Genomic DNA, 23,464 nt, shown 5'->3' with positions numbered 1-23,464 from the left:
ATGGAGTTGTTCAACCACTGACTTAGATCTGTGCTGGAGACTCATAATTATCAATAGAGTGGCAAGGTAAACTTTGACATGGTAAGTCAGCATTCATAAATTGAGTGAGTTTACATTCAATGGAATCTGTAATTGCTCCTTGATACCTTTAGTTTGGTTTCTTTTTATGATCATAGGATTACTTTTTATTTCTTTGATAAAAATCTGTCATTTCAGAAGTCATTATGCATCAGAAAGGTTGTCCTGTGCTTCTTCAGTTCTCATGGATACATGCAGATTTCATTAGATCTGATCAACTGTCAACTGCAGGTAAAAATGATTCAGTGATTTTCACACAAGCATGAAAAGCTTTGTTTTTCATGTCTTTCTAAATATGCATAGCCACTTGTTACTTCAATAAGTGCACCAACAGTGTAACTGACCAAACAGGCTGTATTAGCCACAGCGAGATTGCTCTTGTAACACTCCTTTGTCTGGCAGGCAACAACTTGGATGCAGCAGGCAGCCAAATTTAAATGCATATAATTAAGACAGAACAATCAAGATCATATTATATTACAACAATGTCTCCATTATGATGGTATGCCCGATAATAAAAGGACTGCTTTTGGCAATGCTGTCAAAGAATTGGCTGGTAGTACTGCTAGTCATTCAGTTAGAGCTGTCCCTGACATACTGCAGTGTCTGATTCAAAGTAGATTTCTACATCACATCCTTCCACAGCTCTCATTATGTTTAACTGTTGTTGGCTTTGACCACATTTAACCTATGAACCACTAATGATGATTTCTATATACAGAGTAAACATTCAGAGCTCAGTCTCTAGATAGCTCCTCTCCAGTGATGAAGTAACATCTTAGGCTTTAAAATGAACCAGCATAATTGATGAACTGTCCTCTGAACATTTATTCAGTCTTCATGTCCACCTGAGCTGCTGAGTTCCCTTCTTCCTGAGCCTGACATGAGCAAGCTAAGGCCTCTTGTGCAAGTCATCACCTAGCCGTTCAGTCTCTGTGTAACCACCTCTCTGTACATGATAGAGATGTACACAAAGAGAAGCAGGATTACAAAGAAATCATCCATGAATCCCAGGAGGCCGAAAAGCGCCTCGGGGAGGATGTCGAGTGGCGAGGCCAGGTAGGTGAGTGCGCCAACTAGGCAGAGAAGAATTCGAATCCTGAACATCCAGAAGAGGCCACCCACAGAGAACATCTCCCTAAAGGCATGACGAAGCAGGGTGGGCACATCTCGCAGCCTGTCCATAAACTGAGGAGACAGAGGAGGAAATATTATGAAGAAGTCTGTTCTAAATATACTCCCCTGAATTATAATGCACTGCACAAGTCAGTATCTCATTTGCATGCGTGTATTTTTTACCAGCAGTGCTATAGAATACATGCAGTTTGGTGGGAAAGTTTTTTTTTTTTTTTTAAATTCCCGCTATGTTTTAATACTAAAAAGTAGAGTAACTGAACATCTATGACAGGACACCAGAAGTGTCTCTAGTAGCATCTTCATCCTATTTCTATCTCAAGAATCATTGTGTTTCTAGTCATGGATATGTACAAGTAATTTAAGTATGAATATTGCATTAAGTATGCCAAGCTAACCTGTAACTTCTACAAGCCTAAATGTGTATACAGCTATAGTATACTCACAGATCTTGGCTGGCCTGAGAACCTGCGATTATAATCGTTGATGTCTCGTAATATGAGCAGAGGTTCTGCCTCACCATCCTGGACCCTCTGAGGATTGGCATGCTCATGAAATAGTGGGAAGAGCAATGTTACCTGGAAAAGGGAAAAAAAACTCAATACATGACAACACTAATGCTAAGAGGAACTCTAGGGGTTAAACCTGCATTAACAGACACATTCCAATGAGGAAACAGTAACACTGTGTACCCAGAGATGAAAAGAGACATCAAGCTTTGACTAAGCAGGTGGGATAGGCTATGGGGCTATCTGAGGGGGTGAGGACTACTACCATCACTCTCCTTGACACAAATATCACTCATTTCCTTTTTCTATGACGACTATGACTATGATTTCCACAATAACAGGAGATAATTAAACTGAAAATGAAAGGTATTTCATACCCAGAGATAAACAAGTACAAGTCTTAATAGATGAGAGAATTTATATACAGTATCTCACATATATATCGATAAATTTGCAAGCAATGGTCAGTATGTACCAGAATGTCTAGCATGCAAAAACTAATGCAATTAATGCAAAAATAAAAGGTGTAAGGTTAACAATTCTACATTCAAGATTCATTACATGCCTTACCATTTGTCTGCAGATGGGGCAGTTAATAGCACCCAGCCAGGTGCCATACCTCCAGTAGGCAATAATGCAGGAGCCTATGCAGGAAAAAGATAGCACTGAGTACAAATAAAACAACTAATATATGAATTGATAAATTTGTATTTTGAATTTTATATTCTGTTTTTATTTTCTGATTTCTGTTTGAAGCTAAATCAGCTTATACCAACAATTCATCCTCATAACGCCACGGTTTGGTTTTGCTTGGTAAGTATTACTAAGATCCATACAATTGTCTTACCACAGAAAAGGTGTCCACAATTGGTTTCCACTGGCAGAACAGCCTGCTGTAAACACACGGGACAAGACATGTCTGTGTAATACTGCTGCCTGGCCTCCGCTTGCAGATTTTCATCCTGACAGAAAGAAATCAATTTCATAAAAGTTCAAAAAACATATGAAAATTTAATATAAACTGTAAATAATCATATATACAGACAATTTTGAAATTTGCATTCTAGCTGAAAGATAAACCTATCACAAATCCTGCAAAATAACAAAGTGTATTACCTTATTTGCTACCCGCAAAATATATTAAATGGGTCAAATATTCTTTGAGATGTGTAGAATTAAAGTATTTCATGATTAATTTTGAGTTCCCTTTTGCAATTTCCCGTGGTGATTGGCATTGTACACCTTTCTGCTTACTTCTCCCAGCTTTCTGCTACTTTTTAACCTAAATAATGAAGAGACAATCCTAAACAAAATACATTCTCATACAACGGTACAGAAAATAATATTATCTTAAAACTTTTTCTCTTATTATAAACACACAAAATGCATATATAATATTACATTTTGTTCAGCTGGTGTATAAAATGGATGACAGCTTCCGAGTTACAATATGATTCTAAAACTTGACTCAATCTGTTTTCAGCGCCTTTACATGCATTTGAAAATAATACTGTCATATGGTCTAAAATATACAAACTGTAGAACAATTCTGTAACTAAATGTAATTTTATTCATCTTCCAAAAAATGATTCTAACAACTCAAACAAATTTTATGTATTTTTGTTGTTGTTTGTATGGTTTTCTTGTAAACCATATTTGGCTCGAAAGGCTAAAGTTTCATTTGCCTGCATACCTGCTCTGTTTGAAGCTGTTGTCGGACGGCTCGAACATGCTCCTGATTCTCAGGATGAATGTTTTGCTCCTCTTCTCTGCAAAAGACAAATGGCAGATATTTGATACATTATCAATATGTGTGAGCTGAAAGTGTAAACATGTAACAGCACTAAATCCTTAGTCCTGTGTTTTTGGCTATGCAAAATAACAGGATGATTTTACATCTAATTGTGTCATCAAACAAAAGCTTTGGACATCTAATGCAAAACACCAAGCAAAGTCGTAATAACTGTGTTATTATTTGGCTATGAGGAGCAGGTTTTAATGTGTCAGTTTGGCTGCTACTGGCTACTGGAGAGATGTGAAACTAAGTTGCTCGTATGGTGTAAGGTTGTATTTACGGATTACTTACATTTGAATTACAGAAGAAATCAAATGACCAGAGCTAGATAAATGTTTGGGTTGGCCAACAGCCAAGAGACAAATTCATCTATATGAGACTGAGCCAGCAGTAAAGTTTTGATGTTAAGTGGAATATACTAATTGGGCCAGATTAGGCAACCAAAAAAGACTACTGCTTTTAAAACTGAGTTTCTCCACTATTTAAGGCAACTTTGCCTCAAAAACACATAAACTGAACTTGCTTCTTACCTGCACAGCAGAGTGAGGAGGCCTGCAAGGAAGGTGATACTGAGCACTACAACAAATAAGACCTGGTTGCTGACACCTTCAATGAGGGTGTCCTCATCTTGGATCAGGTAGTCCAAGTCCTCACATTGGCTGTCCTCCATCACCCACACTCATAGTCTACAACACTAGGAAACAAAGAGACAAAAAAGAGGTTAGTACATAACTGGAAACAGTTCTGTTTCCAATCCTTCATTTCTCTATAGAAAGAAATGAGAATACATTGCTTTCTACATTAGGAAAATACTGCATTTTCATTATTATTGTTTAAATGTTGTTACCTTAAAATGGCATTAAGAAAAAAACGTACTACCTTTAACTACAATCTAAATAATCTAATCTACTGGGTAATACACCAAATAATACATCTAGATTTTTCACTGAACACAGCCACAAACAAAAGCTTGCTTTGGTTAATGTACCAAAACAATGATGCCTAAAGTTATATCGGTTCATGTCCTCTGTGAGTGTCAAGTAGATTTTTGTCATTTAGTCACTTTAATTAAAATGTTTCAGCAGAGACATAAAAACAAGTTGAATTTTCAATATTACGCTACAAAGACCTGTTTTACATTAACTAGCTAAACATTAGTGAGTCTCTAAGTCTTATCGTTAGCACATCTACAAAACTAGCCAACACGGCTGGACAGTCAAATTTCCAAGAATACTTCTAAGCCAAGATCCCAAAACGTCTACAAAGCCGTTGACATTAACTATCCTGATATTATCAGTCTGCTATAAGCTTACAGTTAAGTTAGTGCTCACCACACTGCTAGCCAAGTTTAGCGTTAGCCTTGACTCGCTAATAATACGCCGTAATTCATTTATGAATACTGCTGACGTTGATGGCCAACGTTGTATGGTTTCGCTTTGGGCAGCCCCCTCCGCCGGTGGACAGTAGCTAGGGTTATTAAACACCGATAAAAGACAGCTGTTCAACTAAATCCGAGCTGAAGCAGGACATTACCACTTGTAAATCATAAACATAGCCCGGGTAGCCAAGAGCTCCTGGGTCTTGTTGCTACGTTTAGCTGCCAAAGAGTCACTAGAGCCAAGAGCACAATCGAGCTAATAGAGTCTATGTAACCCGCTAACTACACCATAATCCATTGCAGTGCAAAATAGGGCATAACACGTTACCTCAGCTACCCACAAGAAGTCCACCTTTGTCTAAAGGCTTGACGTGTCAACTCCATTCATTCCCCGTGACATTTTCTTTCGATGACAAATATTAGAGAATCAGTCACACAGTCACGTTGTGAGCGAGTGTCAGCTGCTTAGTTACTTTTGCATTTTGTTTCAGTTTGTTGCTTCCCCCTCTTTTTCTTCCTCTGGGACTGTTCATTTAGACGCTTCTTGTACTGCCTCACTCAGGTAGTTAGCCTTTGGTAGTTAAAAAAAAAAGTAAAAAAGAAAATTAAATAGATCTGGACCTGACTGATATGATTCCCTGCACCAAAGAGGTGCATTAATTTTACTATTGCATTTCCTGTTTTTTTAGAGAAAATGTTGGACTATCTCAGAACTACCACATGTGCATAAACCAGTTTAATATTTTAATATTACTCATCCTACTTATTTAACTACATCCCTACAGTCATTCCTGGTTAGCCTTTTTGGTCAGAAGTTATATCTGTTTTCTTTTTTCTTAAAACAAATAATCTTCCCTTCTCCAAACAAAACAGTGAACATCTCATTAATAGAGTTGGCTTTTGATTCCCCCCTCACAGCTATCAAAGCAGCAGCTGAGTCAGAGCATGAGACACGCCTATCAATCCTCTTTTCCTGTGTGCTTCATTTTACTTCCCATTCTGACCACCAGGCAGTAGTAGTGAGTAGAACTTACAACTGGTGTGAATATCTTTTACATTACGAAGAAGTACTGGGGCATCCGTTTACAAAATATAGCTAGCTACAGCCAGTGAATAAAGACACCTACATTTACCACAACACTTTTTAATTGAGGCAAAATGCCTCGTTATGCACAGCTAGTGATGGGCCCGGCGGGCAGCGGGAAGGTACGTCATCAGACATTCACCTAAACTTACTGAAATGTCTTGTTAATGCCATTCGGCTAACGCGCTATGCTAAGGCATGAGGCTGTCTTGTCTACACATAGACTGAGTTTAAGTGACATCTTCCTTTCATTTAATTATTGCTGAAGCTTAATATTTTATTTTTTCCAGAGTACCTACTGCTCCACACTGGTCCAGCATTCAGAAGCCCTAAACCGCTCAGTTCAGGTGGTCAATCTGGACCCAGCTGCTGAACACTTTGACTACCCTGTTATGGCAGGTGAATATAGCCTGTTGTTTCTTCGCAAAAGGATAGTTACAGTTAATTACACTGTTAGAGTTAGCTGTATATAATCCAGAACAGAGGGGGTAATAAATGTTTAGCCCATTAAATAAGTAATAAAAAGAGATTTATATAGTTTCTGTCATTGCATGCGTATGTATATAAATGGTGCTTTAGATTTACTTTGAAAACACTGAAGCGCTGAAATGTGATTTGCTGTTAATAGATAGGTAGATGGATAGGTCGAATAGTTAGTTCCCATACAGTATAACAGCACACTAAACTAAGAAAATAAGTTGTATAATCACAACTGAGACTGAGGAATGTGCCTATGTAATGGTATTTGCTATAGTGCAGCTAAAAAGAAAGCAATTCTTTATGAACATGTTTCTATGGCTAGAGGGGAGAGGGATAAAATGTTAGTAAGATAAATGTTTAGATCTACATGACCCACATGTCAACCTCATTGTTTCTGTGTCCTCAGACATCCGTGAGCTCATCCAGGTGGATGACGTGATGGAAGACGATTCTCTCAGATTCGGCCCTAACGGAGGCCTGGTCTTCTGCATGGAGTACTTCGCCAACAACTTTGACTGGCTGGAAGAAAGCCTGGGTCATGTAGAAGATGACTACATATTGTTTGACTGCCCAGGTAAATGGAGGCATGCTGAAGGGGTTTACAAACTTTGTGCTGACCTGGTGTGAGGAGGTGAAGTGGAGAGACTTAAGGGGTGCTGACATGGGAGGGCATCTGTTCTGTCAACACAAAGTGTGGTGCAGTTTTGACAAGTGGCTTGATTTTGCAGGTCAAATTGAACTTTATACGCACCTCCCTGTAATGAGGCAGCTGGTGGAGCAGCTCCAGCAGTGGGAGTTTCGGGTGTGCGGTGTGTTTCTGGTTGACTCCCAGTTCATGGTGGAGTCATTTAAGGTAATCTCCCCAATACTTTCATCTGTTTATTTGAGTTACCATGTTTGTTTTTGTAAACACACCTCACTTCTGCAATAGACTGCACTTAACGTAGCAATGACAGTAAGCCTGAAGTTGCACATCTTCCCTCATTGCAGTTCATCTCAGGAGTCATGGCTGCCCTCAGTGCCATGGTGTCATTAGAGATTCCTCAAGTAAACATAATGACCAAAATGGACCTGCTCAGTCCCAAAGCCAAGAAGGAAATTGAAAAGTAAGTTTCATAAGAGTACAGTATAACAGTACAAATATGTTATGTGTGTTCAGTTTATATGAAACCTGCAGCAATGATTCCCTTTAATGTTAGTACTAAGGACCAAGTAATGGAAAGTTAAAAGTGACTAAAATGTGTGACGTGTTTCGAAATTGAATTGTATAGGGTTTGAAGTTCTCTTACTATAGATAGTGAATGCACATGAAATAGCCTTTTCATCTGGAAACAGCACTCCTCATGGTTTGCTTTCTTTTTCACTAGGTATCTGGACCCAGATATGTACTCAATGATGGAAGATAATTCTGATACTATCAAAAGCACAAAGTTCAAGAAGCTGACTAAAGCCATCTGTGGTCTGGTAAGTGAGGCCACTAATTTGATACTGCATTTAATTTTGAATCAGAATTCAGATTTTGTTTTAATAGACAATCTCTCTGCCTGTGTCTAGATTGATGACTACAGCATGGTGAGATTCTTGCCTTTTGACCGCACAGATGAGGAAGGTATTAACATAGTACTACAACACATCGACTTCTCTATACAGTATGGAGAGGATCTGGAATTCAAGGAGCCAAAGGTGAGGAAACAAACAAAAACAAAACACAACATATAATTTAACAACACGGTGTAATTACATTGCATCTTTTCCTTTTCTACAGGACGTTGAGGAGGAGCCCGCTAACCTAAATTACGATGAGATTTTTCAAGGCAAAGTGGACAGCTGAAGAGTAATGTGACTCCAGAGATGCTACGAAAAAGACTTTACATGAGATGAAAACCGAATACGAGGCTGATGAAAAAACAAGACGTATTATATCAAGGCCAAGTGGAGAATTGCATGTGACTTCAACGTGAGAATGGGGGGAAAAAGACTCACTCTGAAGATCATGAATACCCAGTGTCATATGTTTAGAATGTTTTGTTTTTGTGAGCCACTTTGATGACTCAAGAAATTTGTAATTTAAATCTATTCTCTTTTCATTATTTTAGGACAATGCTTAAGTTTAAAGAGGTGTTATTAAATACATTTATATTTTTAAATAAAATATTGTACAAAATGTACTACCTGCCTGCAGTTGTGAAGAAATAGTGCGTGTGCTTTGTGTATACAGTCTGTGTTTTGTGTTAGCGCCCTCATGTGGTCACTGCGCGACATGACATGTAGCTACTTCCTGTAAAGCTGAAGGGTGGGACAGGCGGAAGCAGGGTCCTGTGGTGCTAATATTTTTCTCTCGCTGAGCAGTTGGACTGATTTATTTATCACTCAGCATGCCGGTGAGTAAAAATTGCATGACAATTGACAAACTGAAGCGTTTATTGTGGGCTTCAGAGCAAATAATACCTACACAGAAACTCCAGTTGGTGACACAAGGCCCTCCGACTTAACGCTAGCTCTGATGGCGAGTCTCGTTAGCATATTTGGTTAGCCACATTAGCATTTGCTTGCAATTTAACGATGCTGGAACTGTTAGAACTAATAAATTCGCCTTTGTAACTAAGTTGCTAATGCTTCTTAGTTTCGTATCTATAAAATATACGGTCTTGCATGGTGATAGCATAGGTGTTAAAGCAGAGGTGCCGAAAGCAGAGATGCCACTGATGCTATCTGATAGAAATGTTCCCAGTAAAAAATGAACATGACAGCAACTTTTTTCCTCAATTTTTAAGGCGTATCACTCAAACCTGATGGTTCCTGAGACCAGGCTGGTGGGGAACATGGCTCTGCTCCCCATCAAAACTCAGTTCAAGGGACCAGCCAGAGGAGACGGTAAGGCTTTACGGTGATTTTTACAAGCCCGAACTGGAGCCGACCCACACTGACAACAGAAACACATTCGTTATGTTTAGTTTTTAACGGCTTACTTAATTACTTCGGTTAAGTTTGTGCAGATTTCATTCCTTATTATGACACGTTGCTCAGTTCCTGATACATGCTTTTGCTTCACTTCCATATATGGCCTGAAGAGTGCATCCTGAAGTTCAACTTCTTTAATTTCCTGTGACACTAAGTTTACAAATTTTCTGTTTGTAAAGCTGTTTGTGAAGATTTTTTTAGAATTTTTGCATTATTGTACATGTCATCTATGGATGTAATAATTTACAGAACATTAGCATTGCTTACGTATCATATAGTGGTGTCATGATTTGATAAATTTCCATCATAGCAAAATAACCAGAATATGCCACTTTTCAAGTTATTAAAAACTGAGCATTATAATTGTATAATATTATACATAAGAAATGGGGTTTGGCCACTTGGAGTGGTTTCTCAACTGCCTTTAGATGACAAATCAAATATAGTGCCACATAAAAAAAGATATGTGGTGACCAAAACAGGAAATAACTTTGTCTTGATAAACATAGTCAGCACTTAGATTGATCACTTCATTATGTCTTGACTTGAGAGTCTTGCATTTATTTATATATATATTGGTTTTCATTTCAGGCATAGACTCAGACATCATTGATGAGGCTATCTACTACTTCAAAGCCAATGTTTTCTTTAAGAACTATGAAATTAAGGTAAGGAATTTACTGTCACTTTTGATGGCAACTTGCCTTTATCCCTCATCACATATGACTAAACGTAGCTGCCTGTAATCATTGAACTGAGCCAAATTAAACAAAAAGAAGAAGAAAAAAAAGTGTTTAAAGTTTTTAACAGCTAAGATACGAGCATGAGGAGCAAGCATGTACCTCACTAGTGTGCTTGTTCCTGTGAGTTTTTTCTCTTCCCCATCTCTCTTTGTGTTGAGAAACAGCTGTGCACTTCGTTCCTCCGCATGCCCCAGCTTGCTTCTTCTCATTCCCCTCAGCACTACATAGTTGCTTGAGATTTAAACTATGCAACCTTTTACCATTCAGACCTGACTAGAGATGTCCTAATCAAAATAAGTAATGTGAGTGTATTTGTTTCTTTCAGAATGAGGCTGACAGGACGCTGATCTATGTCACACTCTACATTTCTGAATGCCTAAAAAGACTACAGAAGGTAAGGTGTATATTGGTTCATGTACAGAGGTTGCAGAGGTGGATGTTTGCACTCTATACTGGCTTCATGCAAATCCTAATATGTGTAACAACAAATCAACCAAAGGCTGAGGATCCTCAAAGGGCTCACCAGATGTTTTTTAGGGAGCCATTAAAAGATAAGTAGACTAAATTGCTTTTCCTTGCATGCAAGGAGAAAGAATTAGCAGCTTAAAGGTCTATTTTAAAGGATATTAGTCAAACAGATGAGCTAAAGTTTATTTAGTGATCTCACCCTCTGCATCGGCATATGTGTGGCTCATTACAGTGCAGCTCCAGGAGCCAGGGAGAGAAGGAGATGTACACTCTGGGCATCACTAACTTCCCCATTCCTGGAGAACCTGGCTTCCCTCTTAATGCTATGTACGTCAAACCTACAAACAAGCAGGAGGAAGGTAAGAACAAGCGCTTTCAATAAGGTCTAATATGTGTTGGCCTGCAGAAAACAAAACAAAATAAAGTGTGAGTCTTGCTAATTTGGGCACTTCACCTTATTTCTACTGATTGTTAGCAGTGAATCAGTGAGGTCCATTTATGTCGTTTCACTACCCTGTACTCTGAATTAGCGCCAGTTACCTTGTACCCTTCTTATATTTCAGCTAATTCCTAACTGAGTAATATCAAGCCAAAAATAGTAATGTCAACCAAGGCCCTATCAGCTTTAAGGATCTCAGGCTGGAAGTGCTGTTTCATGCTTGTGTGGTGTCCGTCAGCGTCTGTATTTACTGGCTTTTTTTTCTGTAAAATTAAGAATATATTAGGGTTATGGGTCAACAATTTAAGCAGTCCCTAATGTCCCATTTCCCACTTGTGACATATGCAAGGTGTGACTCTCCTCATAAACTACTGTCAACTGGTAAACACTGTGATGATGTAGGTGGTTGTTATAATACTGATGCATGCCGCAACCTTTTTCAGAGACTATGAGAGCATACCTCCAGCAGATCCGTCAGGAGACCGGCTTAAGGCTATGTGAACGTGTATTTGACCCCCAGACAGACAAACCCAGCAAGGTGAGCCAAGCATCTCCAAAATAACACAACTACAGTTTTACAGGCACAAAGCACAATTCTGACCTGTTTCAGAACAAAAACAATGTGCACTGGTCGACTTTTCCTTTGTTCAGAATGTAATTACTGAGTTAACTGCATCCTCTGTGGTTTAAGTTGTAATATAAAACAAGGTTTACTTGTTTGAGAAGAGGAAATTAGAGAAAATTGAGCTATAGCTGCTTCACAAGATTAAACATTTAACTGCTGTTCAAACTAAACCCTGAATATACTGTGTATCAACACATTGAGTAGAGGTTCTAGCATTATATCTGGACTAAAACAATTTGTATCCTGTTGTGACTAATGGGCCGTGTGGTCCCAAGTTAGATTTTTTTTTTTTAATTCTTGCCACAGGTAGTTAGAGTGCAACAGTTTCAGAGACATTTCTTAACAAAGTTTTTTTCTTTCAGTGGTGGGTGTGCTTTGTCAAGAAGCAGTTCATGAACAAAAGTCTGTCAGCTCCTGGACAGTGAGCAACTCAGGACCCTCAGTTTCTGTTGTACACCTGCAACATGGATGGATTTTCTTGGGGGTGGGTTGGGTTGGGTGGGGTGGGGTGGGGTGGATCTGCTTTTGTGTTGCTAAAAAAATGATTTTATACTCTTTGAGTTCAAAGATATGTCTTTATGTGTCTGGATGTTGATCAAATTGAGCTGGTGCTTAATTCAATAAAGCAATCATGGAGATTGGGAAGAAAGATGGGACTGTGTTTTGTTCTTGCACTTTAAACTTACAAACACATACTGATATCTTTAACTGTAGCTCTGAGAGAAGTTGTTTTTCAGTGAGATACTCATACATCAACTTAAGAATGAAGACCGAGTTGTAGATTAGAGAGGTACAAACATTTTACCAGATCAGCCAACAATTTCCACATTGAGCTTTATTACTTGTTTCACAATCTAACATTCACTGACCTCAAAAGTGGGTACAACTGTATACCCACTACTCAAATGATGTCCTTACTCAGCATAAAAAATGTTATCACTACTGTTCAACCCTGATGAGCCACTTGATTAGGAGATCACTTTATGGGTGGTATTTGAAGTGCTACTCTCAGCGCTACCTCTCCCATAGGAAAGATGGATGCTTTTCCTCTGAACATGTGCAATGACTAGGACAAGTAGTTTATATTTACATAGGTAAAAATGTAGCATGTTCATTACAAAAAATATTTATTGGTGTGTTCTCTTTGGTTTGCTGACAATAGTTTTTTTTCTGCCTCCAACACAAGCCTTCAGATGCAGTCCTTTTTGAAAACAGGTTTCCTTCCTCGGCAGTCAAAGTTAAGGCAGCGCTGGATGATAAGTTTCCCCCTCAGGGAAAGAAGAAACACTTTCTCTGCAGAACTCCTAGAAAAGTGCAGGAAAGGAAAGCCAGTGTCTGTATCTCCATCTCTTTAATGACACTCCAAAACTGCATAATCGATTATTAAACAATAGACTGGATGGCTCAGTGTGGCAGGTTGAATAAAAAGAAAAGCCTCCAAAACAGACGATATGCATCTTAAAATAGTCTCAGTCTAAATAAATAGGTACATATAAAGTAAACTAAGTTTGGAAATGGTGCGTTTATCAGAAGGGATATTTCTTCCCAGAAAGTATGCACATAACAGAGAGCCTGTATACTGCATCTTCCTGTGAGTGAAATACTGATGCTTGAAAGGGAAGACTTGTTCATCTGAGGATGAAAAATTGAAAAGTAAAATGGGAAGTTTTGGCAGCATGGCCGCCACTACCATTCAACAATATCCATAAATAACAACTCTCAAAATCCAAGACAAAAATTAGTAGAGAAATATATGACTGCTCAAAAAAGCACAGCTGATGGTACTAAAGAATTCATGGGTTTATAAATGTCTTTTTCTTCTTTGTGTAACCAGTTATCAAATCCCCTGCGCAGTTCCAACCTAAAACAAAAACGTACATCTCAGGTTAGTTCTCAATAAATTGAATTTATGTAAAACTACAGCAGGATTACTTATATGGTTTTACAAGGAAAGACCTAATGACCTAAATGAGCAGCAATGAACAGTAACTTCTCAGATTTCAATCATTTCAAGTCCAAACTACACCATGATGAATCCTGACAGGTGGTTGTACTTACGGTGTTGATGACTGGAGTGAGGCTTTAGTCAAAAGCCATCTCTTGACTCCTCCGCACACATCGGGCCACCTTTTTCTTAAAAACTCCTGTAGGATCTTCCCTCCACTCTTTCTGCAGGGTATGGCAGATACAAAAACTCATATCAACAACTATGTTAATGCAACCCTTCCACTTGTGCTTTATTTCTTTCTATTTCTTGGCCACACATTTTGCACAAAAAATTCTAAGCACTGCTGATTGATTGATTGATTGATATTTACTTCGCTTCAAACAGAGTTTGAACTATCACCTTTTTCTGTCTCCAGGCAGCACCTCTGAATAAAGAGATAAGCCATTTTAACCCAACCAAAGCTCTGCTTGGCCTTGACAGGCAGTGATTTGCCCTTGCAGGGACCCACGTCACTCAGCCCACTTGTTTGGATTTCCATTAAAAGACCTAGACTAAACAGAGTGGTGCCTTCTAACAGTAATTTGATGTTTTTTTTTTCACCTGTAGATCACTAATTTGCATCCCTCTTCATATGTATATATAGATTAGAAGAAATGTTTCCCATTGTTCCCTGTGGCTCTACAGTTTAACTCCGTTTAATAAAGACACTAAACAAGACTCAGGCTGGAATTAAGACTGGTGCACATGTATCACTGGAAAGAGAGTCTGCAAACTAACCACAACTTGAGTAGGCACTTACAGCTGCATCCACATTGGCAGGAGAGTCTCCATTGGGGTCTGCCAACATGGATATAACACTGATCATTATGGTCTCCACTGTATGGATCGGCAGCCAGCGCTCCTCAGGCTTTTCATAGCCATACTTGTCCTCGCCAGGTTCGTGCAGGATAGAGATGCAAACATCGCCATTTTTTGCCACTAGGAGAAAACAAGTTTACACAAAGATTTCTAACAAGTTCCCACTTCAGCACAAGATCAAATATTGTGCTACAGCTTCACATTTATTACGAAATGGGAAAGGTCAAACCTGGTACACCATATGGTGCAGCCAGCTGAGAGATTCTCAAAATCTTGTCAAGGAAGTTATCTCATGTAACTAAGTGCACACTAATGTACTTTTCTTTTATTAAAATGCCCTATTTCTGATTGAATTAAAAAATAAATGATTAGGTATTTTAAGATACCGAACAGAACCTGATTTATAAATTTGAAAATAATGTAAACTTCTTTTGCAATGGAAAATCAATTTTGAAGTGATTGTTACAGCCATTTTCAACTCTTTGAAAATATGTGCATAAATATGTCCATTTTCTTTTTTAATGATTCCAGAAAATATTTATTTAGTTCTACTTTGGTTGACACAGATTAATTAGTGATACCTGGGAAATTTGTTCTCACCGTTTGGATGCCAGATTTCTGTGACGAACTTCATCTTGGGAGGCCTCAAAGGATAGTCACGGGGAAAGGTTAAGGTGGCTTTGAAGAAACCTCCTTCACTGCAAATGAGAAAGAGGCTAGTGTTAGCTTGTACACTCAGGAGCTGGGCGAATATACAACTCACATATCATCACAAGTTACTGTATATTATTTGATGCATAATTTCACTCACAATAACGTGTCTTGAGGTCCGATGACGACCACCTCCCACTGATAGATGTCATCATCATCTACAAGACCCGCAGAAAAGCCTTCCACTGGGTTCTTGTTGAGCTCTTAAATTTAGGATACAATTAGTCAGATGTAGGCTAACTCTTACAATTATTAAATGTCATATCGTCATGGGATATAAATCCTTCAAAACTACTCGGACGCTGGAAGCAAACTATTGACAAGACAAGTAATGGTGGTGTCTGGTACACCGAGGAAAAACAAGCACATCCACAGTAAAAAGCTACCTTCAGTAGTTATTGAGCAATAGCAGCTATGCTTACAGTGACATCTCGGCTAACAGCTGTCTGGCACGCTATCTATACACGTGCCTTTCAACTTTGTTGTCACTGTTATCTGTACGTAAAAAAACGCAGGTTAACCAATAACAACAACAGGCAAAAGAACCGCAGATGTTACTTTCGCATACATAACAAAATACTATATGATATACAACAGTTTAAGCTATAAGTTTAGGACCATCAGTTAGCTTGCTAACTTACCTGCTAGTTGTTTACGCAGTAACAACGAAGACTGTTCCGTCATTTTAGAGGTATATCTTTTCAACTTTGATTTTTGTATTAACTAATGCTAACTAACTGTCAACACGGTTAAATTAAGCATCAGGCAAAGATGGTAAAGCGCACAGTCCACGTTTTCTCTGTCTCTGTCTGGTAATGCCAATAACATGAGTCAAAAGAAAGAAGACTGAAGTCAGAGGAAACGACACCGCTTATTTTAGCCCTCAGTATAACCTTTCAGGCACACATTGCTTCAAGACTGTAGTGTCCACAATAAGGGCCGCCAATCAAATAAAACTTGAGGGCATTATAAGGGCCATATCTGAGATATAGCGCTGCTAATCCCAGCCAAAGAGATTTAATCTGTTGTTTACACAGCCAAGGAAGTGGTTCCTGTAAGGCTAAATCCAGGGCGCTGTAGTTTAATAAAATATAAAAAAAACTAACTTTTCTTGTTCGTGTGTCTTTGCAGCAGTCTATACCCTCATTGGTACATTACTGCCTCAAGCTGTTTGTAATGGATACTACACATTTCCTCTTTACACTTTAGGTCTCCCTTCCAGAGCGTAAGAATCCAGTCTTTTATTGTTGTAGACAACACAACATGTATAACCAAAAGTATGCGGACATGGAAAATAAAGACATGGTTTTCCCAATTAAACCTACCATTGAAGGAAATAAATGGCATATGACATCCTCTGTATTTTTTCTGGTGACTGTATTTTACAGGCTGATTTTGGTTGTAGGCTCAGTATATATTTAAAGTTGACTACTGTAAGGTCACTTAGAAATGCAATAAAATTCACTTTTACATAGTGTTTAGATCACCATGTAGGAAAATTGAATTCACAGTAAAGCAAATAAATCAAATCCAATCAAAATCCAAATATTCTTATAGTGCGGCCTGCACAGAGCTCTCAACGCAGCGCCATCCTTTAGAATGAATAAACGCAGATTACATCCCAGGCCATATGATCCAACAACAGTGCTTAACTTCACTAATGCTCCTGTGGCTGCATGGGAACAAATCCCTGCAGCTAGGCTCCAAATCTTGTGGAAAGAAATTCCCTAAAGAATGGAGGCTGTTATAACAGCATATTAATGCCCAGGGCTGCACTGGTAATCTGGCATACCAGGCATTTTCCCGGTGGGCTGATGCACCTTGAGGCCACTAAAATCAAATTTATTAAAAAAATATTACCCATGACCAGACCACAAAGCCCAATGGTTCATTTTCTATAATGACACAGGGCTGGCCTAATCATATCTCTTACTAGGCTGACCCATCCCTCCCACCCTGTCCTCCCCATTTCTGGTGTCAGATGCTGTGGTTCAGAACCAAAAATCTCTGGATAGTGGAATGATAAGAGTATGATAATGAAAAAAGTAAATCTTAAGAATTTTAAAAAACAGTAAAAGTCTATTCATTCAGTCAGTCTGATCATGCATTAAAGCCCTTTAAAATACAGTTTATGATACATTTGTGTGCCAACGATTCGTAGGTGAAAAGTGCTAAAAACTGCAGTTCTTCGAATGGCATCTTGAGGCTGGCTCCAATCCACTCAATCCCCATAGACTCCCATGTTAAAATCCCAAACTTTACAGCAGACATAAACATGCTAACAGCCAGTTACAAAAAACTGTCTTAGTCTCTATAGCTAAAACTGTATAGGGGGGTGAATTTTTATCTTACTCAACCGTTTGAATTGTATTAAGGCTTAAAGTTATGCACAGTTGACGGTGGGTATGAACCGAAGTCTCTGCTCCATGCACGCCCCCACCTCTTTGCCCATTTTTCAATTAGCGGGGAGCTAGACGGAGTCACAAAATGTCACAACAAAATGGCAACAGTAGAGCAGCCCACTCTGAGCTTCAAAACTGGTCTTCAGAAACTTATGGGTGACATCACAGAAACTACATCCATCTTTATTTACAGTCTAATACAGTCCAGCCCTATCAATGCCCATAGTTTTGGAATAAGATGTTCAGCAATCACAGTAATGGATGTAATGTTCAGTTGTTCACATATTTTGGTCATATAAAAAATGATGGTCTCTGTTCTCTTCAAACCTAACCTATATTTTAAGCATGAATAATCATCTTCGCAATTACCGTCATTTATACCTTTCAATCTCAGCTAAACTCCATGTTGCCTTTAAAACATTACCCCAGTCTTTTTTGTCTTCATCACCTTATCACTTACCAACAAAATGTCCCCTGCTGAAAAAATGGCATTTGCTATACTCTCCATCTCCAACTTCCCCTGCCACCTCCTTGTTGCTTTTCCCCATACACCACTCCACTCTACACCATCATTTCAAATCCACCTCATCTCACTTTGCTTGTTTACCTGCTACATCAGCAGTCTCATACCTTTATGCCTATTTATGCCTGAATCTCTTAAAATACCAAAGCACTCACTATTGCTACTCAATACAGTCCCACTAAAAGCTCTAAAACGATGTCAGGTTTGACCAAAGATCATCCCCCTGGTAGTGTTGTCAGTGCATCGGCTGCAAAAAATACCCATGCTGTGGTGTTACTTGTCTTATTCTGGCAGCAGCCTTTCCTTGAAAAAGAATCATATCTACTAGAAATCCATTTCTAAAAATCTGCAGGTGAAATATACTCATTTTTCCTGTAGCCCTCACATAACCTCATCACTGGCTTTCCATAATCCTCCATCCTCATCCAATCCAGTACTGATAGCTCTAGTTCAGGCTTTGGTTACAGCCGCATTGTAATTCAGGGCAAGCAACTTGTGTGACCTTTCTCCATCTCACTCAACCCTAGCTGTTCCACTTCCTCACTCGCTGTGCTCACAAAACTGCCTTTTCTGTTTACGGTCTGTTTTTCTATGGGAGCATAAGGCTGATGTTGTGCTTCTTGATGCAGTACAGAATTCACATATTAGAGTTTGATACACTCTGTTTTCTTTTGGCTTTTACTGTTGCCCACGGGTTTTAACACATACTGGTGAAGTACATAAAACCACATATGGCCACTCTGAACCTTGCTTGCCCAGCTTGTAAACATTTATTATCCTATGATCTTAAAAATTTCAGCCAGTATGAATGGTATGTGATGTCTTTTCATGGCTTTAAAATTGAAAAACTGTATGTTTCTCCTTGACATTTCACACTACATCACCTAGTCTCTTAACAATCCCGTTGCTAAGGTCATTCATTACTTAAATGACTTTCCCTATGCTTTGTATTGACTTAAGAGTTTGCCTGATTCATTGTGCTTTGGGTTCCTTTAAAAATATTTTATATATTTACAGTATATAAGTAATAGTGTCCCTATCTTCTGACACTTGTATTCTAATACCCTTCTTTGACCAACCATGCATGCACCGCTGATTTTCACAGTCTAATTTAGCAGATTTAATTACAGTTAAAGTTACAGTCATAATTATTTATTCTACTGGATATTTTCTCAGTGCTCAGGAATAAACCTTTCCCCATCTGCATTAATACAACTTTCATTCTTTCATAATGTAGTGCAGCCATAGGCGTAGAATATAAGACGATGCAGGGAATATGTCCCCCTCAATATTTTGAACACGTGCATTGTCCCACCCACAATAAAAAAAACACTATAACATTACTCATAGACGCAACACTGCCTCCAACAGGGGCAGGTCTATTTTCTTCAGCAGTGGGTCTTTTTTTACTCCCAAAATATGAATATGAATTATGAGTTCATACAACCACTGAATCTTTTGAGGCAAATGTAATTATCCCCACCACACACACACAAACAAACACACACACACACACACACACACACACACACACACACACACACACACACAGTGTTGGGATCTCAGTCAGCGGCAGCACAGCATCTCCTCCTCTCCTCTGGCACCGTGCACATGCAGGCAGGTTGATAACCATGGAGGAGCCAGAAGGGAAAAGTCTAATCTTAAGGTAATGCTGCCTGCCCATAAAGGCTCGCTAGCTAGCTAAGATAGCAGCTGAGAAGCTAATCCAGCATTAACTGCGCAACAGCTGTCCAAAGAAAGTCAAAAGAACGGCAGAATGTGATTTGTTGACAGTGAGGGACATTTGAATTCAAGAGCCTTACTGCATTATATTTCATTATAAATTGAACTGTCACCTGGTGCCTGAATTTTGTGTTTTCATTCTCATAAATAAAGACATTTCCACCATAAAGTGATGCAGGAAAGGCACAAATTGGTGCATAAAAATTCACCAGAATACAGGTAATGAAGTGTTTGATACTCAGAGTTTCCAGGGGGAGGGTCCCCAGAACCCACACTTAGTGTGTGTGTCCCAAGTTTTCAAACAAAACCTACGCCCATGGGTGCAACAAACTAAAATACCAGTTTATTCTATAAAAAAAAAAAAATCAACAAATTGTTTAATTTCCTGCCTGTTACTGGCACAAAATACAACATAGGCACATTAAATATTGTTTTGAACTCATTTGCATCCTAGCTGACATCCTCACTCATGTCTGTGGATCTCCCCTCACAAACCCCCACTGCATTTCACTCATATAACCAGGAACTTCTCCGCTGCTTCAACCAGCACTCCAGTCACCTCAGATCTTTTACCGACTTGTTTGACTTTTTCCCACAAGCACCCATCATAAATGCAGAGAAAATGAGTGTTTTAATCAAATATAAATCAGAAGGAGTGTCTACCTTGGTTGGTCTTGGGGGTGGTAGCACACACACAGATCCTGCTGTCACCCTCACTTTTTTTTTCTTCAGATAAGCTCTTTGCATATGCTCCTTCACACATCATCTTGCATTTGTGCAGACTACAGGAACATTGCCACAAGGGTAGGTGTGTAGATTCTTCTGTCTGTTGTTAACTGTAACATCCATGCATGTGTATGTTAATGGAGGAGAGCTCCCTCAAAAAGCAGAAGCATTTCCCCCAGCTGTGAAACCATTTGCTATAAATATTCAATTCCTTGATGAAAGTGTCTCTGACTGAAACTGACATTTGTTGGTATGTTTTGTACGCGTGTTGTGGTTGTAGACTGCTACACAGATGCTGTCTTGTCTCATTGTAAACTCTCTGATAGCTTAAGGAAAATCCAGTGTCAATATGATAAAAGATAAAAGACCCTTTTTTTTTGCCTTTAATGCTGCCTGGTATGTAGCTGTCAACCAGCCTTTCATTTAAGAATGGTACAGCACTTTCTTGGTTTTGGCCTGTTGCTGGCTTTCACCATGTATTTGCCTCAATGTGTAACATGTAAACAGACCAAAGCTTTTGAAAATTGTCACATTAGACAGTGTAGTGAGCAAAATGCAGATTAAAAAGTCTCTTCAAACACATTTCCCTTTTGCGATGGAGCAATAAATAAAGACAAACACAACAGGAATGACTCCGAGGCAGCAAGCAGCAACATCTATTTTATAACAGAATGTAATGGGGCTTTTGGGAAATGTGCACTTAACTTAGAGTGCTAACACTTACATAAGACAGAAGCTGTACATGCCTTATATATGACTTGTCTTATTTGTATAAAATAATGTTTCTATTAAATACTGTGTCACTAGGCAATGATATAGTACAGTGATTTAAAAAAAAATGCTGCATATTATCAAAGGCTGCGCTGAAAACAAAGGCAGAAAAGATACAGAACCCTGGTCAGTGGCTAATAGCAGGTAATTTGTTGCATTGATTAGAGCTGTCTCATTGGTGTTCTGAGGTCGAAACCGCATTGGAGAATGCAATTGATACTCTTTAAACTGAGAAAGCGAATGAGTTGCTGACTTACACCTCTTTACTTGAAAATTTACTATGAAATGGAAGGTTAGACTACCATAAAAGTGCCTCTGATTTAAACCTGGAAATCAAATATATAATCACTGTATTTTCACTGAAATGTCATGAAGTTCTGATGAGAAAAGAAAAAAAAAATAAAGAAGTGGCAGATTGTACCTGGCTCCAAGAAATAACTTTAATTATTTATGTTTGATTCAGCCTGGTTGAAGATTGATCTGGTCAGAGCTACGGACCACTTAACAACAAGGGCTGTTTATACTGGCAACACAATCGATTTTCAAATATTTTGGTCAGGCATGTGTAACCTGAATATCATGGAGCTAATCTCACACACACTCCTTTGCTTTGGGGGATTGGAAATATCACACAGTCAGCATTATGGTGTTATGTTCCCAGACCTTTACTGTCTGTATTATTTTCACTGATCAAGTCAAAAAAGCTCTGAACAAAGAGTTTATCTGGTGCTCATGCAGTGTTCTCTGAACACGATGGGTAACACTGAGAGGGATTTAAGGCATGTAGAAGTTTCAGCCTTCGGCACTGCTGTTTTCAAAAAATAGTCCAGGTTGACCAGCTCTTGCTGATTCAAGTGCTACTTGACATAAATGGCTCTGTCATTCATGAAAGTATGATCAAAGCTGAACTACATCCCCAAGGTTACGCACAAACTGTTGCATGTTCCAGAGTCTCACCTGTGAATGTGGCCCTGTCTGCTGTTGTTTTTAATGTGTTTTAATCAGGAAATCTTAGCCGACCTGACCATGTCCACATGCGCCAGATGGCTTGTTTCTCTTAATTAGTTTACGCCTGCAGTAATCAAGAGAGGTATTATTTGGAAAATGTGCTTACAATGTCATTGTAGTCTCTCATACCTAATCTGATAGTAATTGCTTTTTAAATGTCTTGCACACTGCCTTGTTTGATGCTGTCTGCTGCTGATGCTGTTTTGATGTACAGTGGAGTCGGTTTTGTGGAAAGACGCTGATGTTTCACGGCTGATTCTATAACATTTATCGACATAACCAGTGATTCCTTTTGTTAAACAAACTCCACCTTTGTACATTTGTTGTTAATCTATAATTGCAGGTAAGTATGTTTTTCTTCATTCGCTGATGATTCCACCTGTTGAACAGTTGATATTGGTGGATAAGGGCTTGAGGGAAACTGCGACGCATGCAACTGAAAACTAGCGTGGTGGTAGAAAGTCACTGTCATGGTGCCAAAGCAATTAGTGGAAAGGTTATTACTACTACTGCACTGAGGGCTGGTGGGATTACTCACTCTCTTGGGACTATGATAGTTGTAAAAAGGGTCACAATGATTTGCTGCCTGGAACCAACAGTAGGTTTTTTTTTGTATTTGTCTTTTTTGGACAACTGGGGATTTTTTGAACTTTGTACAACCTCTTATAAAGTGAAGTAATTAATAGATAGTAAAGTCAGAGGTGCAGAATTCATGTACTCATCTCCATCTGTTTGTTTTTTCAATCTATGACTAGTATTTCAAAACTGTTGCCATGAAATTTGCTGTACACATTCAAGCATCAGCAGCAGGAAAACTATTGATTTGGGTGACCCTTTGACTTTTCCTCTAGCAATGCTGGTTAACTACATCTGCAAGTAATACACTCTCTAGGCTCAGGATCAGGAGTCCCAATTACTTGTTCGACTGTTTCTGGCCAGCACATGAGAACAAAATTAAAGTATGTCTCAGTAGACATCCATAAAACCGCATCTGTGGTCTGAAAAAGCCGATCAATATGGACTAATTCCTTCACTCCTATTAGTTGAATTTACCATCATTTATTGAATCAATGACCTCTG

At 38.8% G+C, this 23,464-nt stretch overlaps 4 protein-coding genes across 6 annotated transcripts; 2 read left to right on the top strand and 2 right to left on the bottom strand.

Moving 5' to 3' along the window:
- Window positions 1-506: 506 nt before the first annotated feature.
- rnf170 (ring finger protein 170) lies at window positions 507-5,384 on the bottom strand. 2 transcript variants are annotated; one of them, XM_022768702.1, is made up of 7 exons: window positions 5,223-5,384; window positions 4,047-4,210; window positions 3,415-3,490; window positions 2,569-2,683; window positions 2,292-2,365; window positions 1,659-1,790; window positions 507-1,266 (listed from the first exon to the last, which is right to left on the bottom strand). In XM_022768702.1, exons 2-7 carry the CDS (start codon window positions 4,184-4,186, stop codon window positions 997-999), a joined length of 807 nt encoding a protein of 268 aa, XP_022624423.1. In that variant the 5' UTR covers window positions 4,187-4,210; window positions 5,223-5,384; the 3' UTR covers window positions 507-996. The 2 variants fall into 2 exon arrangements, with proteins under 2 accessions (XP_022624423.1, XP_022624424.1); XM_022768703.1 differs by lacking the exon at window positions 5,223-5,384 and adding an exon at window positions 4,848-5,096.
- Window positions 5,385-5,964: 580 nt separating this feature from the next.
- On the top strand, window positions 5,965-8,640 carry gpn3 (GPN-loop GTPase 3). Its single transcript, XM_022768665.1, has 8 exons — window positions 5,965-6,100; window positions 6,269-6,377; window positions 6,865-7,032; window positions 7,187-7,311; window positions 7,449-7,564; window positions 7,826-7,922; window positions 8,013-8,141; window positions 8,224-8,640. Exons 1-8 carry the CDS (start codon window positions 6,053-6,055, stop codon window positions 8,287-8,289), a joined length of 858 nt encoding a protein of 285 aa, XP_022624386.1. The 5' UTR covers window positions 5,965-6,052; the 3' UTR covers window positions 8,290-8,640.
- Window positions 8,641-8,728: 88 nt separating this feature from the next.
- On the top strand, window positions 8,729-12,347 carry arpc3 (actin related protein 2/3 complex subunit 3). Its single transcript, XM_022768666.1, has 7 exons — window positions 8,729-8,839; window positions 9,233-9,332; window positions 10,011-10,087; window positions 10,488-10,556; window positions 10,863-10,989; window positions 11,513-11,607; window positions 12,057-12,347. The coding sequence occupies exons 1-7, from the start codon at window positions 8,834-8,836 to the stop codon at window positions 12,117-12,119; spliced, it is 537 nt and encodes a 178-aa protein (XP_022624387.1). The 5' UTR covers window positions 8,729-8,833; the 3' UTR covers window positions 12,120-12,347.
- A 164-nt stretch (window positions 12,348-12,511) lies between these two features.
- On the bottom strand, window positions 12,512-16,125 carry LOC111238939 (ubiquitin-conjugating enzyme E2 G1-like). 2 transcript variants are annotated; one of them, XM_022768669.1, is made up of 6 exons: window positions 15,853-16,125; window positions 15,312-15,414; window positions 15,101-15,198; window positions 14,442-14,620; window positions 13,753-13,863; window positions 12,512-12,998 (listed from the first exon to the last, which is right to left on the bottom strand). In XM_022768669.1, the coding sequence occupies exons 1-5, from the start codon at window positions 15,893-15,895 to the stop codon at window positions 13,777-13,779; spliced, it is 510 nt and encodes a 169-aa protein (XP_022624390.1). In that variant the 5' UTR covers window positions 15,896-16,125; the 3' UTR covers window positions 12,512-12,998; window positions 13,753-13,776. The 2 variants fall into 2 exon arrangements, with proteins under 2 accessions (XP_022624390.1, XP_022624388.1); XM_022768667.1 differs by having other exon boundaries at window positions 12,512-13,555; window positions 15,853-16,108.
- Between the last annotated feature and the right edge of the window lie 7,339 nt (window positions 16,126-23,464).

This window comes from Seriola dumerili, unplaced genomic scaffold, assembly GCF_002260705.1.
Source record: "Seriola dumerili isolate Sdu_G_001 unplaced genomic scaffold, Sdu_1.0 BDQW01001815.1, whole genome shotgun sequence".
NCBI lineage: Eukaryota > Metazoa > Chordata > Actinopteri > Carangiformes > Carangidae > Seriola > Seriola dumerili.
Note: the sequence above shows the minus strand (reverse complement) of the source record. Positions and strands in the feature narration are given on the sequence as shown.

What these genes read in the sequence shown, in the direction of transcription:
- rnf170 (XM_022768702.1), bottom strand. Translation starts at nt 4,186, where the DNA reads ATGGAGGACAGCCAATGTGAGGACTTGGACTACCTGATCCAAGATGAG. An exon ending in CTCCTCACTCTGCTGTGCAG is followed by an intron (nt 3,491 to 4,046) that starts GTAAGAAGCAAG and finishes TGTCTTTTGCAG; the next exon opens with AGAAGAGGAGCAAAACATTC. An exon ending in AACAGCTTCAAACAGAGCAG is followed by an intron (nt 2,684 to 3,414) that starts GTATGCAGGCAA and finishes TCTTTCTGTCAG; the next exon opens with GATGAAAATCTGCAAGCGGA.
- arpc3 (XM_022768666.1), top strand. An exon ending in GGGACCAGCCAGAGGAGACG is followed by an intron (nt 9,333 to 10,010) that starts GTAAGGCTTTAC and finishes TTTTCATTTCAG; the next exon opens with GCATAGACTCAGACATCATT. An exon ending in TACAAACAAGCAGGAGGAAG is followed by an intron (nt 10,990 to 11,512) that starts GTAAGAACAAGC and finishes AACCTTTTTCAG; the next exon opens with AGACTATGAGAGCATACCTC.
- LOC111238939 (XM_022768669.1), bottom strand. Translation starts at nt 15,895, where the DNA reads ATGACGGAACAGTCTTCGTTGTTACTGCGTAAACAACTAGCAG. An exon ending in GGACCTCAAGACACGTTATT is followed by an intron (nt 15,199 to 15,311) that starts GTGAGTGAAATT and finishes TCTCATTTGCAG; the next exon opens with TGAAGGAGGTTTCTTCAAAG. An exon ending in CTGCCAATGTGGATGCAGCT is followed by an intron (nt 13,864 to 14,441) that starts GTAAGTGCCTAC and finishes CATACCCTGCAG; the next exon opens with AAAGAGTGGAGGGAAGATCC.
- gpn3 (XM_022768665.1), top strand. Translation starts at nt 6,053, where the DNA reads ATGCCTCGTTATGCACAGCTAGTGATGGGCCCGGCGGGCAGCGGGAAG. An exon ending in TCATGGTGGAGTCATTTAAG is followed by an intron (nt 7,312 to 7,448) that starts GTAATCTCCCCA and finishes CCCTCATTGCAG; the next exon opens with TTCATCTCAGGAGTCATGGC. An exon ending in CTAAAGCCATCTGTGGTCTG is followed by an intron (nt 7,923 to 8,012) that starts GTAAGTGAGGCC and finishes GCCTGTGTCTAG; the next exon opens with ATTGATGACTACAGCATGGT.